The 16,418-nt window shown below is 39.9% G+C and overlaps 1 protein-coding gene across 10 annotated transcripts in view; it reads right to left on the bottom strand.

Moving 5' to 3' along the window:
* Nucleotides 1-16,418, bottom strand: part of RAPGEF2 (Rap guanine nucleotide exchange factor 2) — a 307,277-nt gene that overhangs the window by 151,687 nt on the left and 139,172 nt on the right. For 9 of the 10 annotated variants that reach the window (XM_073341485.1, XM_073341476.1, XM_073341481.1 and 6 more), the window contains exon 4: nt 13,224-13,307. The exons of the other annotated variant lie outside the window; for it this stretch is intronic. In XM_073341485.1, coding sequence (XP_073197586.1) covers nt 13,224-13,307 — 84 coding nt within the window. The remainder of the gene's footprint in view (nt 1-13,223; nt 13,308-16,418) is intronic. 10 annotated transcript variants of the gene reach the window in all.

Below are 16,418 nucleotides of genomic sequence, written 5' to 3'. Positions count from 1 at the left end.
CAAAGTAATAACTGTTTTAACTCTACATATCTTCAAGAAAAGCAGTTAAGCATGCAATGAGTAATGCAGGACTAGTAAAAGAGCGGAGAAAAAAGCCCTATGCAGTCAGCACCAAAGTGGACATCAGTTCTATGGTTAAGTCCCTGGAATAGAGTTGCCAAATTTCTACTTGCACAAAAACGAACACCCTTGCCCAGCCCCCTGCTCCACCTCTGAGGCCCCGCCCATGCCCTGCCCCTTCTCCAAGGGCCAGCCCCCTGTTCACTCCATTTCCCCTTCCCCCATCACTTGCTGTCCCCACCCTCACTCACTTGATCATTTTCACCAGGCTGGCTCAGGGGCCTAGGGTGCGGGAGGTGGTGAGGGCTCTGGCTGGGGGTGCGTGCTATGGGGTGGGGCCAGAAATGAGAAGTTTGGAATGTGGGAGGGGACTCCAGGCTGAGGTAGTGGGTTTGGATACAAGAGAGGCTGAGAGCTCCAGCTGGGGGTGCAGGCTCTGGAGTGGGGCCAGGGATGATGGGTTTGGGGTGCAGGAGAGGCCTGGGGGGTGAAGCTGAGGGGTTCAGAACATGGGAGGAGGCTCTAGGGCTGAGGCAGAGGCTTGGGGTGTGGGAGGAGGTACAGGCTCTGATGTGGGGCTGGGGATGAGGGATTTGAAATGTAGGAGAGTGCTCCGGAGGGTGGGAGGAGGATCAGGTCTGGGTCGGGGGGTTGGAGGGCGAGAGGGGGCTGGGGCTGGGGATGAGGGGTTTGGGGTGTAGGAGGGTGCTCTGGGCTGGGACTTAGGGCAGGAGGGGGATCAGGGCTGGGGTTGGGGGGAGGTCAGGGATGCAGGCTCCGGGCAGCGCTTACCTCAGGCAGCTCCCAGAAGCAGCCTGCATGTCCCCCCTCCAGCTCCCACATGGAGGCACAGACAGGCAACTCTGCGCACTGGCGCACCACTGTCCTGTCCGCAAGCGCCACCCCAACAGCTCCCATTGGCCACAGTTCCCGGCCAATGGCAGCTGCGGGGCAGTGGTTGGGGCCGGGGCAGCGTGCGGAGCCCCCTGACTCCCCCTACACATAGAAGCCGGAGGGTGGGACATGCAGGCTGCTTCCCAGGAGCCTCATAATGCGGAGGCTACAGGCTGCGCAGCGCTGCCAGACAGTCAATGGTACTCACTGGAGTGGCCAGGATCCCTTTTCGAACAGGCGTTATGGTTGAAAACTGGACACCAGGTCACCCTACCCTGGAATCTTAAGTGTAGAAGACATAATTTCATTCAGTGATAACTTCATTGAATTAAAAATTGGGATTTATAACGAATTAAATGTGAAAATGGATAGTAAGAGTGGTACAATAACCACTTATGTATTTTTACATAAATTTTGAAATTTTAAAATCAACCATATTTTCAGCATTTGATATGCCACAGGTTTCTGGACTGACAACATACCTGCATTGTAGAAATTGTTGACGGAAGGGGAGGAGAATTTCAGCAACTGGGTCTGAGACATTTGGGGCCTTGATCCTCTGAAGAGGCATGTAAAGCAATTTAGGATTACAGGATAAAATGATCAACAGTGGAATAGTGTTGAAATTTAAGTTTTCATCTTCAAAGTTCAGTTAACACCCCATTAAGATGAAAAGGGCAGTTCACACCACTCCGCTATTATTTCAGGCCCTACAGACCCAGGAAGACACCACTGCATCCATTTACACATTCCAATAACCTTTAAAACATGATTGAATTGCCAGATCATATCAGACCAGCGGACACCGAGTCTGGTAGATTTCTGACAGTGGCCAGCACTTTTCAAGGGAAGCTCTTAGAAAAACAAAGTGGACAATTTGAAATTAGAAAAGGAGTACTTGTGGCACCTTAGAGACTAACCAATTCGGCGTATCCGACTCAAGGAATATTTCCAACATTTTAAATTGGTTAGTCTCTAAGGTGCCACAAGTACTCCTTTTCTTTTTGCGAATACAGACTAACACAGCTGTTACTCTGAAATTTGAAATTAGGGATTCTTCATAATCCATGTCCTTTATCGTATATCCACCCATGCTAGTTTGAATCCAGCTAGCATGAGTAACAACAGCAGTGAAAAGAGCACAGAAGGGGTTTCAGCATATACGGTACAAGCTCAGCATGGACCCTGGGTAAGTATTCTGCTCATTAGCCCGTGCTGCACTGTCTTCACTGCTATGGTTACTCGCACTAGCTGGATTCAAAATAGCTCGAGTGGGCTTGCACTGCTTTGCTGTGTAGATGTACTCAAAAAACTGACTGGTGCTCTGAAACATATGAATATACTTTTCTTTTAAAAAGTCCTATCTAAGGAAAATGCCTATTTTTATCCAAACAATGTTTAATCCCTTTTTGAATCCTACTAAGCTATTGGCTTTAATATAGTGTGGAAGTAAGTTCCCCAAGTTAATTCTACATTGTGTTTAAAAAAAAAAAAAAATTTGTGTGTGTCAATTTTATACAAGCTGCCTTTCATTTTCATTCATCGTTGAATGTCTTTTGGTTTTGCCATTACTACAGTAGTTAATCTGAAACATTGCAAAACTCTGAAATCTACAGATGAAGTGCTATAAAAGCCTATGTATTTGTTTTTGCAAATCTACTGCAGATGATGGTCATCTGTCTACAGACTTCAAAACCAGCAGGTGACCTTGGAAACTATTCAAGCTGCAATCGCAAAACAGGGTTCTTTTTATGGCTGTTTCAAATATTCTAATAAGAGACTTATTTTATGGCAATCTTCAGTGAATTTTTAAAAAATGCATTAATCAGCTATACAAACATCTGGAAAGTAGTAGTTATAGCAACCACAACAAAATTCCCAACTTGATCAAGTAACTAAAGACTGCAGCTGAGAGTACAGCATACTAGAAGTCAGCGACACTCATCAGAATAAGGTTGAGAAAGAAAGCTCTTAAGCTGCACTAAATAATTTAAGTTTTATAAAAGGGGGAAATTTTACACTACCGCAAACATGGAAGACATTTATAGAAAAAAAATTGACCAGTATTATTGGAGATATTTCTATTTTGATAAAGACATTGATTCAAACAACCCAGCTTCTGCCTGATCTTGCAGAGAAGTCATGTGCTTATTTCATGACATCAGTGTTACCATGGAAATAATGTGATGTCACAAAATAAGCATTATGAGCTTACTGAAGGACAAATAGTAGTAGGAAAAATATTATCTGAGAAGCAAGACCTTGTCTGAACACACAGTTAAACTAATTAATATACAGTAAATCCTTCTCTCCCCCCCTGCATTGTGATATGCATATGAAAGTTCTCAGCCGCATGAAAATTTTTAATTCAAAGTTGAATATTCACTTATTTTTAAAATCCTTTCTTCAGCCTACAAGTCCCAATTCAGAAGATAGAAATAAAAATTGATCAAATGTTTTTCAAAAGCTAGAAACTGAGTAAGATTAAGAATGACAACTCAGCCAAGATTTTGCTAGTAAAACAGAATTAGGACATTCCAAAGAGAAGGCGAAAGTGCACATGCTGACCACATTAGTGACAATTCTAATTCATTTAGATTAAAAATCATACATATTAAAATCACAAATCTCAAATAGCCCCAGACTCTGCATTTCACACAGAGTCTGTAGTTCTCTAGATTTCTACTCTGTATTTGGATATACATGCACTCAAATAAATCCAACTGCACACTGAAATAAATGTTCTATATTCAATTAACACGGGAGTAGTAAGAAGTCTGAGAGATCAGCAGTTGTATCAAGTGTAAACTAAATTCCTTTCTGAAGGTAAAATCAGAGGGGTTGAGCAATGGTGGCTGTCCTGCTCTGCCTCCTAATTACTGCAGCATTTTGTAGTGAGAGCTTAATCTTGGCTCTCAATTCCTACCAACTGTAGGGAAACATTAGCTCCAAAATTACAACGTATTTGTTGGTCTGAAAAGCTTCTCTTTTCAACAGATGGACTGACTTCTGCCACTTGCAGATGCAATGAAGACCACTTATGGGACTCTCTCTTAGATGTCATCGTTGGGGACAGCGTTTACCCCTTATAATACAGGGGGGACCCCTAAATTACCATGCTTCCCGTTTTCAAGAAGCTATCGCCATAATGGTCTAGTCCGAGTGAGAGTTGTAGGTGCTTAATGGGTTATTGTAGTTTCCTTCTCTCCTATTCACCTTGTTTTGGCACTTTTTCCACTACCACCATTTGGATTGTGTGTGTTTATGTTCCTGAGGCCCTTATTGCGGCCATTTTCCCTCATTGACACCCCTTCTCATCTGTATTTCAGTTACCCAGTACCAGTCAGCGTGTCTGTGTTTATACAGCATAAGTAATCTCTGCCCCAAGGAGATTACAGTCAGTTTTACAGACAATGAAGTTTAGCCAATACACCAGATGACTAAATAAAGGTAAATCTCTAAACAGTGACAATGCACCTTTTTAAACATCTCTTTATTGGATTATTGTTAAGAGCTTCCTGGGAAGAAGTTTCAGAGTAACAGCCGTGTTAGTCTGTATAAGCAAAAAGAAAAGAAGTACTTGTGGCACCTTAGAGACTAACCAATTTATTTGAGCATAAGCTTTCGTGAGCTACAGCTCACTTCATCGGTGCATCCGATGAAGTGAGCTGTAGCTCATGAAAGCTTATGCTCAAATAAATTGGTTAGTCCGATGAAGTGAGCTGTAGCTCACGAAAGCTTATGCTCAAATAAATTGGTTAGTCTCTAAGGTGCCACAAGTACTCCTTTTCTTTCTGGGAAGAAGTGTGTTTCATAAAAGAAGTGAAATGGAGCAGAATTTCAAGGGGCAAAACAGAGGTAGTCTTATTCCAAGCATAAGAGGCAGTTTCTAATTTACTGCTTGATATTCCACTTCATTTTATTTTTAAAGGAGAATGGAGAGGTTGGTGGGGCTTTGTTTTCAGGATCCCTGCTGTCTTTCCCTAGCCACCCCAAAAGCACAACATGAGGATTAATCTCCCACAACGTGAGGGTCAGAAGTGGCTTTTGGTTGCTAGCTGATGTTGCATCTCCAGACAGAAGTCATTAATAGGTTGACATAGAAAACACTCTTCTGCAGTGGTGTGAAGGTACAACTTACTATGACCTTGTTAGACACTATGGTTGGACCATCTATATGGCACAGCTCTCCCATTCCCTCATTTAGTCAACATCTTCCCTCCATGTGTGGATTTCCCTTCTACCTACATTTTTCTTCTGTATACCTTCCCTTCTGTTTCTCTCCCTTCCCAAAGCAATATACAGATGCTATTTCTTTCTTTCTTTTTTTTTTTTTTTTTTTTAAACCACAGAGTTCACTTTGTTCCTTTCGGGGAAATGCTGACTAGTAGCGTGTCAGTTTCACTCTGATTCTGATCTTATCAGGGACCCCAGGAAAGTACAATATGTATGATAAGTAATACAGTTGAACTCCTCCCTTCAGTACTGAGCAAGTAATCTCTCAATGCTGGATGCTGCAAGTAAACTTTAATTTTTACAATCCCAAACTAAAATTTAAAATCCTTATATTTAAATCTAACCTATACTTTACCAACGTCTTTGGTAATTCATTTCATTAGCTAGCTACACTCCCTTTCTGTAATATCAATTTATCCTAATGGAGGTAACATCTACATCTAGGAACAATATCCAGTACAAACTACTGCATGCCTAGGTATGAAAAGTTGACTGAAGCATAACAAGTTTTTACTTTAACTTTTAAATTGTTAAACCTCGTACTTAAAAAAAGAAAATGAAAGAAAAAGCTATCCCACTTTGTCATCTCTAAACATATTTGAACATATTTAAGTGTCTTAATATTTCATGATACATTTTTATTCAAATATAGCACCGATGTTTTTTATTTTACGAAAGCAACAATGACAAAAGTGTGTGACTTGCTGTGATTAAAGAGTTATCCACATAATCTATGAAGTGCCTGAAAATAATAAAAGTGAGTGTCCTGGACAGAGTTATACAATATTTCTGAAACTGATAGAGGTTATTCAGAATAATTTTCCTCACCTTAAATAGTGATATTTCCTCTGCCAATAAAGCTGTGCTATTAGCATTCTAATTTTAGGTTCCCTTCAAAAACATCTTCAGAACAACTGCCGACACGACGATTCTAGGTAAGAATCTACATATCTCTAGCAAAGATAAGAGATCCATGCACTACTTCAAATGTTTTTATTTGAAAATTATAAATAGGATAGATAAGGAGTGACTTTTTAAATTAAAATACATCCAAGGCTTTTGTGACCCAAACTCCTACAGATTTGGTGTATACTTCTGACCAAACTATTTAACAGCAAAGTCAGCTTACTAAAATATTTGTTTAGTTTGGTTGTTGCTTCATTGGAAATTCCAATTTGTGTCTGATTCATTTGGCCCAAAATCTTAGCCCTGTGCAACCAGAAGCAATTTGAAAGGGTCAAATATTAGAAAATTCACTTTCTGCAATTGTTGATCATCTATCTGGTGTGCATTTCTTACCAGCCAAATACAATGTTCATAGTTTTATTTTGTTTTTAATATTTTTTCACTCCAACTATTATTGGGGGGAAGAGGCAGAGTGGGGCCTCATGGCAGAGTGCAGGTAGAGCCATGGTCCAGGTGCCGGTAGCTCTCCCACTTCTCAGGAGTTTCCAGCAGCAGCACTCCAAAGGCAGCAGTGGACCTCCAAAGGGAGGTCCACTGCATCTGGCATTTCTTGCCCCGTTTGGGGAGGATTAGCCTCCCCAAGCCTTTTACCTACTGCCCATGTGTGGAATGTGTTCTGATTGAGGTAGTCTATCATGGAGTTTGTAAGATAAATCTATATACTCTGAAATTCACTTAGAGAGGTGTTGTTTTGACATGGCAGTGCCTCTGGATCTTTCGTGGTGGAGAGGAATAATTGTGGTGATTTCTGGAAGAGTGTATAGTCCTGTCCAAGTAAAAGGCTAATGCTGGCCTCACATGTAGGGTGTGGAGAGCTGCTTCCTGTTGGTTACTGTGAGGCTTTGTGAAGAAGCACAAAAGGTGTATTGGTTGATTGAGATGAAAAGACATGGGGATCTTAGGTAAAACATCTTGGGTGTGGGAGTACGTGACTTTGTCTTTATAAAACAATGTGTATGGTGGACAGGCCATAAGGGACACAATTTTGCCAACCCATCGAGCAGAGGTGATGGTGACAAGGAAGGACATTTTCATGGATAGGTGTACACAAGAGCAGGTTGCCATTAGTTCGAACGGGGGCCTAGTTAGAGAATGTAGGACTAAGCTGGGATCCCAAGCAGGGGTTCCGGAGATGGTCAGGGAACAGGGGAGAGCGGGGGGGTTGAATGCGGGCAGGGATCCCAGGGGGCCAGTCAGGACGGAGAAGTCGGGTTGGATGGGGCGGTGGGGGACAGTCAGGGGCAAGGGCTCCGGGGGCGGTCAGGGGACAGGGAGGGGTAGATGGTGCAGGGATCCCAGGGGGGCCGTCAGGGGGTGAGAAGCAGGGTGATTGGACAGGGGGCGGGGGCTGGGCCATGCCCGGCTGTTTGGGGAGGCCCGCCATACAATTTTGGAAACCTGATGTGGCCTTCAGGCCAAAAAGTTTGCCTGCTCCTGGTCTAGAAGATACCATCAGAGATGCTTAGTTTTGCAGTTCTCAAACTGTGGATTTGTGCCTCCACAGATAACATGCTTGTTAACAGCAAAAATGTTTTAAAAAAAAATACAGATGTGAGAAATAACAGACCTCGACCCTATTGTCCCTCTGCAAATTTGTGTACACAGAGTCAATCCCTTACCTCTCTCTAAAAGTGCAAAGTCTCAAAAAGTTCAATGAATAGAAGATTGTGGGAGGCAGAAGAGATCTGGACAAGGAGAAGAAGTCTGGAGATAAATGTGAGAAGGGAGGAACAGGCAGTAGAAACAAAAGTGAAACTGGTTGAACAGCATATTCCAGGCGTCTTAAGGTCTTTCTTAGTGTAGCCTTTGTTGATGTGAGATCTACCGTACCATTCTCTCACTAGAAGGGAAAACCATAATGGCAGCAGGCCGTAAAAGAGACCCAGTTTGCAAATATTTTAATGAAGTTCCTCTACCTGTGGGTAAGACAGGCATGCGGGCAAAATGCAAACAGTGCAACAAAGAAATGCAAAGCCTGGTTGCCCAAATAGCACAAGATTATGAGAAGTGTTCCTTCTCAGGAGGAAGCTGCATTGAAGATGATGAAAGGAACATGCAGGATCTTCAGGTTAGTAAACTTTTTTATTTCATACTTCTTTCTTAAGGACTGCCTTGTCTGCCTTATTCTTAATTCTCATGTTTGAGCAAAAAATATGTTTGTTACTCTATGGTACTATCATTTTAGATGCAGTTGTGATAAAAAATAAGTAGCTGAAATAGGCAGATCTTCCTTTTACAATTTCACCTTTAAAGTAGTACTGAGTGTTAGTGAATGCAATGAGTAATACTAAATCAGCAGTATGTTAATAATAATTAAATAACTGCATTGACTTATTTTGTTTAGAAGAATCCATCCTCAACATACAGGATTCTGAAGACTATCCACCTTCAAGATCACCATCATTTTCTATAGTTTCAGAGCTATCCGCCAATGATAATGTTTCAGTAACATCATGTATGTCACATAGTCACAGTATATCACCTGTGGCAAAAAGAAAAATAAAATCTCCGTCATCCAGAAACAACCATAGATAAGTTTGTGATAAGAACCAGCAAATTACAAAAAGAGGCAACTGATGAAAAAGTTGCCTAGTTTGTTTAAGCAACAAACTCTCCTTTCTGTATGATTAAGAACCTACACTTCATTAACATGGATCAGCCTTTAAGACCAGGATACAATCCACCCAACAGAGCAGATGTCACAGGCAAATTGCTGGATAAAGTGTATGAAAGAGAAATTGAGCAGTGTGCAAAAGGTCTAGAAGGTGAAATTGTTAACCTGAGTCTTGATGGGTGGACCAATGTCCACAATGATCCTGTTGTATGTGCTTGTCTGACAACAGAAGAAGGGAATGTGTTCCTTACAGAAACAATTGATAAATCAGGAAATGCACACACAGCAGAATACTTACAAGCGGGAGCAGTAAAAGCTATAACAAATGGTGAAAAAAAATTCAAATGTCTAGTACACAGCTTGGTCACGGACAATGCTGCAAATGTATCCAAGATGAGAAGAAATTTAGAAGAGAGTCCCAAGCTAACAACATATGGTTGCAGTGCTCATTTGATGCACCTCCTAGCCAAAGACTTCAGTGTTCCAGAAATAAAGGCTAATGTTGCTGAAATTGCAAAATACTGCCCTAACAACCGCTTTGCAGCAGCTGCTCTGAAAAAAGTGGGAGGAACCAAGCTAACTCTCCCACAAGACGTGCGATGGAACTCAGCAGTGGACTGTTTTGAGCACTATATCAAGGACTGGCCTTATCTGATGACAGTTTGTGAACAAAATCATGAAAAAATAGATGGCACTGCCACAGCCAAAGTTCTCAACATTGGGCCTATGAGAAATGTTGAACACATGCTGAGTGCCTGAAGCCTATTTCTGCAGCCTGGAACAAAATGCAGGGAAATAGCTGTTTTATTGCTGACACTGTTGAAATCTGGAAGGCACTGAGTGAGATCTTAAAAAGAGAAATATGCAACGACAGAGTTAAATTACAAGCATTAAAAAAACGAATGGGACAAGCACTATCACCAGCTCATTTTCTTGCAAATATTTTCAATACTCAGTACCAGGGTCAAACCTTAACTGCTGAAGAAGAGGAGTTGGCTATGACATGGACATCCAGCAATCATCCCTCCATAATGCCAGCTATAATAAACTTTAGAGCTAAGGGTGAACCATTCAAGAAATATATGTTTGCCGATGATTTTTTAAAGAAAGTCACACCAGTGAACTGGTGGAAGGCACTTAAGCACTTGGATTCAGAGACTGTTAAAGTGATAATCTCACTTTTAACAGCCGTAGCTTCTTCTGCCAGTATAGAAAGAATATTTTTTTCCTTTGGACTAATTCATTCCAAATTGAGAAATCGTTCGGGACCCGAAAAAGCAGGAAAGCTTGTTTTTCTTTTCCAGATTATGAATAAACAGGAAAATGAAGGGGAAGACGACTGAGTTAGCAGCAGAAGCCAATATTTTAAGTTTCTCATGTTGATCTGGCTGACATAGTGCATTTAATTTTTATTGGTGTTTTTTAAATATTTCATTTAACCAGTTTAGTTAAAAACAATTTTACTGAAAACAAACCTGATTTAAAAAACCTTAAATGTTTAGCTAAATTCAAAAATTCATATGCTTGTTTTGTTAAATATTATATGTTTGCTGTTGAAGAAAAAAATCCAGAATACATAACGTTGTTGTTTTAGTTAAATAAAACAATTTACATGTCTGTCTGGTGATGTTTTCCTCCTAATCCAGCATGGAAACAATATCCTCCGAATATTAATGATTAACCTGTTGAATTAGAGATAGTTCACCTCCTACTATCTCTACATGACTACATAAATGACTACATAAATATCTGCTTCAATTATCTTTGGTAAATGAAATAACCAAACAATCATTCATTTTCTGATATAGCTGTAAAACTAATCTGAAAAGTTTTCAAAATAAATCACTTTAAAAATGTATAGTGTGTACCGTCTACAAATGAAACCTACGTCTATCTCTGAGTTGTGAAGAATATATAGAAATCCATGATTAAATCGAGTCTTCCTGACTAGTGATTTAAATCAATTTAATTTAAATCAAACCCACCTGGATTTGAAATGAATGCAATTAATTTAGTTAAGAGTGACTCAAAGTACAGTTGGTTTGGGTGCTGATAACATGAAGTTTACTGCAGTTAAAACCTTTCCCAAAGCTATTTGAAGTGAGGAAAAGGAAGAGGAGGAGCAGGGAAACCATTGTATGTAACCAAACACTGCCAAGCCATCACCTGAAACAAAGATTTGGTTGATGAAAATGTAGAGTAACAGGTTTCAGTCGTGACCCACCACACCAGAAACTAATCTCTGAGCATTTAAGATTAAGGAGTCTTTAGGAAGGGGAAACAAATCTGAAACCACAAAAATATGTTTAAGTAACTTGAAGAATCTGCCAAACCCATAAAACCAAGTTAGAGGATGAAAGTCTGACCTTAGCTCACCTAGCAACAATTTAGGAAATTTGCAAGGTCCTGATATCAATACTGTGCCAGCATGTGCTGCAGCATCAAACTGAAATACAGCAAGTTAACCCAGATTGTCAGTCTACATTTCCAGCATTCAGTGAAGGGTCTTTGCATTTAAGAGCTGCTATTAATTTTAAATAAATTGCTCTTTCGGGGGTAAGAGAAATAGTAATAACTTTAGGATATACTAAATTACTCCCAAATTATGTGTTTACCTGATAGGTTCTTGAAGGAGCTGTTATCCACTTCTCTGGATGCAAGGTCGATGATAACTAGACAGACACACACTTTTTGCCTAATTTTGAGCCCAATTCCCTTTGAGATTTGTGTCCTAATGGGAACTTGCAAAACCCTACCATTTTGTATTTGCAGTCAGAGAGCAACAGCAAGAACACACACTGTTTGTTAAGGAGGGAACTCCTCCCCATTGCAGAGAAAATAAACACTAAAAATCACTCCCTCCTGCTTCATAACTTGTCCTGCTTTGGGTTTCACGACACCATTCTCTCTTTGCTCTATCTCTGGCTGTTCCTTCAGTCTCTTCCAGAAGGTCCTTACCATTTCTGCTACACTTATTGTGGGTTATTACAGGGCTCTGTCCTAGCCCACTCCTCTTCTCTCTCTCTGGATGATCTAATCATTCATGTTGCTTTAATTATGATCTCTACACTGATGACTCTTAAATCTTCTTCTCCTAACCAATGGCCATCTAGCCAATCTCATATCTCCTTGTTAGTCTCTCACTGTTAACTGAAAGTGAATTCATTTTTCCTCCATTCTCTACCACTGTTCACAACTACCCTCTATCAGGCACATAACCTAGGTATCATCTTTGACTCCTCCCTCTCCCTTGTCAGAGTCAGTCCATTTCCAAATCTTGCTATTTCTTCATACACAAGTTATGAAAGTCCTGACTTTCTCTTTTTTCCTTACACCTGAGACTCTTGTTGAAGCTCTTATCTACCACCTTGATTACTCTCTCTCCTTTCTGTGTACTCTGACACCAACAAAACATCCTCTACCTATCATCATCTTGCCTGTCATTTTGGACTGTTCTTCTTATCCCAACCACATCAAGTGTAAGTTTAACCTTGCCTTTCAGGGCCTGTTACTCCACCCCTTGCTACTTATGGAACTTTGCTGCCCGCCCCCAGGGATGCCAACTTTTGCAATCCATCTATATATTTTCTTCCACACCATACCTTAGGCTTTGAATACCCTTCGAGAGCTGGGTGAAAGCCACATTACATTCATACATCACATACCTCTCCTGACAAACCAAATCTATGACAACTACAAGAAATTAGTCAAGTAATATTAGTAAGATAGAAGGGCAATGGAGAGAGTTTATATTTCTAATGCAAAACAAACTGCACTACTAAAAACGTCATATCATCAAAACATGTTAATCAAAACCGTAACCACTACATTTTTGCTGTACCCATTCTCCTATTTTTGACTCTCAGGCCATAAACTCTTAGTGATAGGGACTGTGATTTTCCTTCTGTTTGGCACAGTGCATAGTTGACTACGATGCTACCAGAAATAATAAATACAGATTTCAGCAATGTATCATTGACTCAAAATGTTTCTAAGTCTGTTACTTAAATAGACAAAAAATGTTTAATAAGTGTAAATTCAATCTAAAACAATGTTACACATCCTTTCTATGCCACTTTTCTTGTTAGACTATAACCTCTTCAAGGCAAGGACTGCATCTTTGTATCTGTTCGACATATGCCTAGAACAACAGGTCTCCCAATTCCAGTTGTGTCCTTTGAGTACACCACTACAAAACATATTTTTTCTGTTTTCCAACTTGTTTATTTCTGTGCATTTAACAGCACCTTGATGTCTAGTCAATATCTCCCTCTGTGTGGGTCTTTCACTCAAACAGAAGAGAGATATTTAGAAAAATGAGAAAATAGGATTGTAAAACTGCAAAAAATGACAAGAAATACTAAAGGTATAACCTGAGTACTTTTTAAAAAACTGACTAGAATTCCATTTCATGGTCTTCTTTTAAAATATACAGATATTTAAATAGATATACCTGCTCCTTGGAAGAAACATAGACTCTTTGATGAACACTGAACCAGACAGCAGGATATACCAACAAGTGCCAATATCATCAGGGCTGGAATAAAGAAGAGAAAATGATGAGAAAAATAATTTAGATACTCGGTAGACATTGCAAAAATATGTTAGAAAGAGCATCACAAAACCATGAGCCAAAAATGCATAACAAAATATGAAGGAAAGCTCGTGTTTAATCATTTGCATCAAAATTCCTTAAACAATTCTAATTTCCCCGTAAAAACACATACATCACCAGAACACCTTGAATTACTTAATAGATTTTTAAAATTACAATAGTTGGTAGCAGTAGCCCACAGCACACAATCACAGCAGCCCAATAAAATAAAACTGCACCTGATTATAAAAGATCAAAAACAAAGTCAAGCCAAGTAATATTGGTTTGTATTCTGCAGAATCTCTTACCCTCTGATGGAGGACAGAGCCCCTAGCCTTCAACATGAGCTCCTTCCCCATTTCTGGATGGTCCCTCCTTCCCATCCCCTCGTCCAAAAAAATATTTACTCACTTCATGGCTCTGTCTTGCCAACCACAGTGCAGACAGAGGGCTCACATTCCAAGAGCACCTCCACTCATTTGTCAGCCCGCCCACACCAAACAATTCTGGGCTGCCAGTGTGTCTGGTGCTACTTTGTGCTGCTGTTCCATGCTTCTTCCTAGCATAATGCTGCAGCAAGGAAAAGCAGCTCCCCCCCCCTTTTTTTTTGGGCGGGGGGGAGATCAGGACAAGTGATAGTGATTAGTTACTAGCAGGAAAGGAGGAACAAGTTGCAGTTTGCTTCTCTCAGTGATCCTGACCCAGCTTATATCTCAGCTGGCCTTCCCGCCTGTACAACACAACCACCCCTTCATTGCCCTCAGAACCTCCAAGAAACATGTCTGTAGGTGACACCTAGACGGGGGATTAAACTAGTTTATAAAGTTTTACAGGGAATAACCACATTAGAACAGCAAGTAGTTTGTGCCATCTTAATTGGTGTAGGCTAGGCTGTGACCATTCATTCTTTGCTTCTTCAGTTTTCACCACTCCTACAGCTTGTTGCCCAGATGCTTGAATCCAGTCAATAAATGTACATAACATTTTCATCAAAAATCAAAATTACTGAGGTTCACTCTTAAGGATGTAGAATTAATCATTCTATAGCACTTCCTACTTAATTCTTTAAATTACAAGCTTCAAGTTTTTAGCAACAATTAGCTTGTTCAACCTTCAAGCAAGCCTAGCCCACGTATCTTTTAACAAAAGGTGACAGCATAGTTATTAAAATACAATATTTAAGCGAAGTAAGCTATTTAAGCCAGCTGCACATTTCTCATTTTAAAAAGCAAAGCTGAAAGTACATACATGACTATGTCCTCAAAAAAGAGTACCGAGATACCACAGTGATGAGCGCTGTAGAAATGCATCTAGTAATTTTTAAAGAGAGAGGATGATGTGAGACAGAAAAAAAGCAACAATCAGAAAAATGGCTATAAATTACTAAAAAAGCATATAAACGACAGAGTATTAACATTCATAGTTAGGAAGTTAATTCTCTTTCAGTTCTTCCCTGAACATATAGCCATGACAGAAATAAGTCACTCTTGCGGACTTAATAATGAAACTGTTTGCCATGAAGAGACATCAGATACCTGGATGATAAACAAATAGATCACAATCTCATTTCCCTCAATGACCAAGTACAGAACAATTGACTGAGATGGCCATGTGGCCAAAAATAGTTCTTTCTTATTCTCACCAAATGGGCAACACTATCGTGATATGGGAAACTACACGCTACAAGAACTTATCCTGGAAGACAAATTCCAATGGGGGCAAATTAGAGCATCATCACAGGACATAAGAACAAAAAATAAGATGTGTGTCAATGGCAACATGTCGTGCTTACTGTTCCTTGCATACCAGGAACAAACTGGTGTTTTCTTCCCAGGCATGTTGTCAAGGATATTTATTCTCTTTTTTTACTGATACTAATAGGCACTGAGAAATGGTGACAACAAAAGTTTAAATAAAACTGAAAACAAATTAGGAAAAATAAATAAAGCTTTAATCTGACTGAAAAGCTGAGTTAGAGACAGACTGTAGAGGATATAGAAACATGAGCATGAACTGAGGGAAAGAAACATGAGCATGAACTGAGGGAAGCTGGCACGGTGCAGTAGAGGAAGTTTGCAAGTACACAAATTGATCTGTGAAGGCAGACAGCAAAATATGAAAATAGGACTTGGAATTACTGTTTTAAGATTAACTTCAGAGTAGCAGCCGTGTTAGTCTGTATTCGCAAAAAGAAAAGGAGTACTTGTGGCACCTTAGAGACTAAGCCTTTGAGCATAAGGTTTCGTGAGCTACATAAACCTTTGAGCATAAGCTTTTGTGAGCTACAGCTCACTTCATCGGATGCATTCAGTGTTATTTTCCACTGAATGCATCCGATGAAGTGAGCTGTAGCTCACGAAAGGTTATGCTCAAATAAACTGGTTAGTCTCTAAGGTGCCACAAGCATTCCTTTTCTTTTTGTTTTAAGATTAAGAACTTCTCAAAAATGGAAGCAGTTGAAGGAAGAGTTCACATTGCACATTGAAATGACAGTTTCTGAAAAGGAAAAGCTGAAAGTCAAACTTAATTATTTGATTGTAAATCAGGATAGGGATACTTCAAATATCTTGGGCCCTGAACTGTCCAGAAGGAACACAAATTAAAATCTCTGTATATATCTTCACTGCAGAGTACTAACAAGCTCTCTTATGGTGATCTCCAGGTAGAAGAAAAACTATCTTTACAGTTACCAGTATGCACAAGGTTGGGCTGTTTTTCATCTTGTACCAGCATAAGGCTGTAAGAATGCACAATCCAAGGGGTATTTTGATACACACATACACATATATATATATATTTGAATTTTAAGGCAAGTCTTTCATGTCACTCTTTCTGTGACCACCAACCTCACTTCCTATAATAAATGTTACGTAGCCAATGAGTAAAGAACCTGTTATTAGTGACTTGTGCAATCTGCACCCTAAACTTATCTAAAGCTGGAATACACTGGACTTGATTCTATTTCACAGCTATATTTTTGGTACTGCTCAAGATTATCTTCTTTGTGATGGTTTGTGGCATCAATTAAGAATATTGAATTATCAAGCAAAAGCA

This window comes from Lepidochelys kempii, chromosome 4 (genome assembly GCF_965140265.1).
Source record: "Lepidochelys kempii isolate rLepKem1 chromosome 4, rLepKem1.hap2, whole genome shotgun sequence".
Classification (NCBI taxonomy): domain Eukaryota; kingdom Metazoa; phylum Chordata; order Testudines; family Cheloniidae; genus Lepidochelys; species Lepidochelys kempii.
Note: the sequence above shows the minus strand (reverse complement) of the source record. Positions and strands in the feature narration are given on the sequence as shown.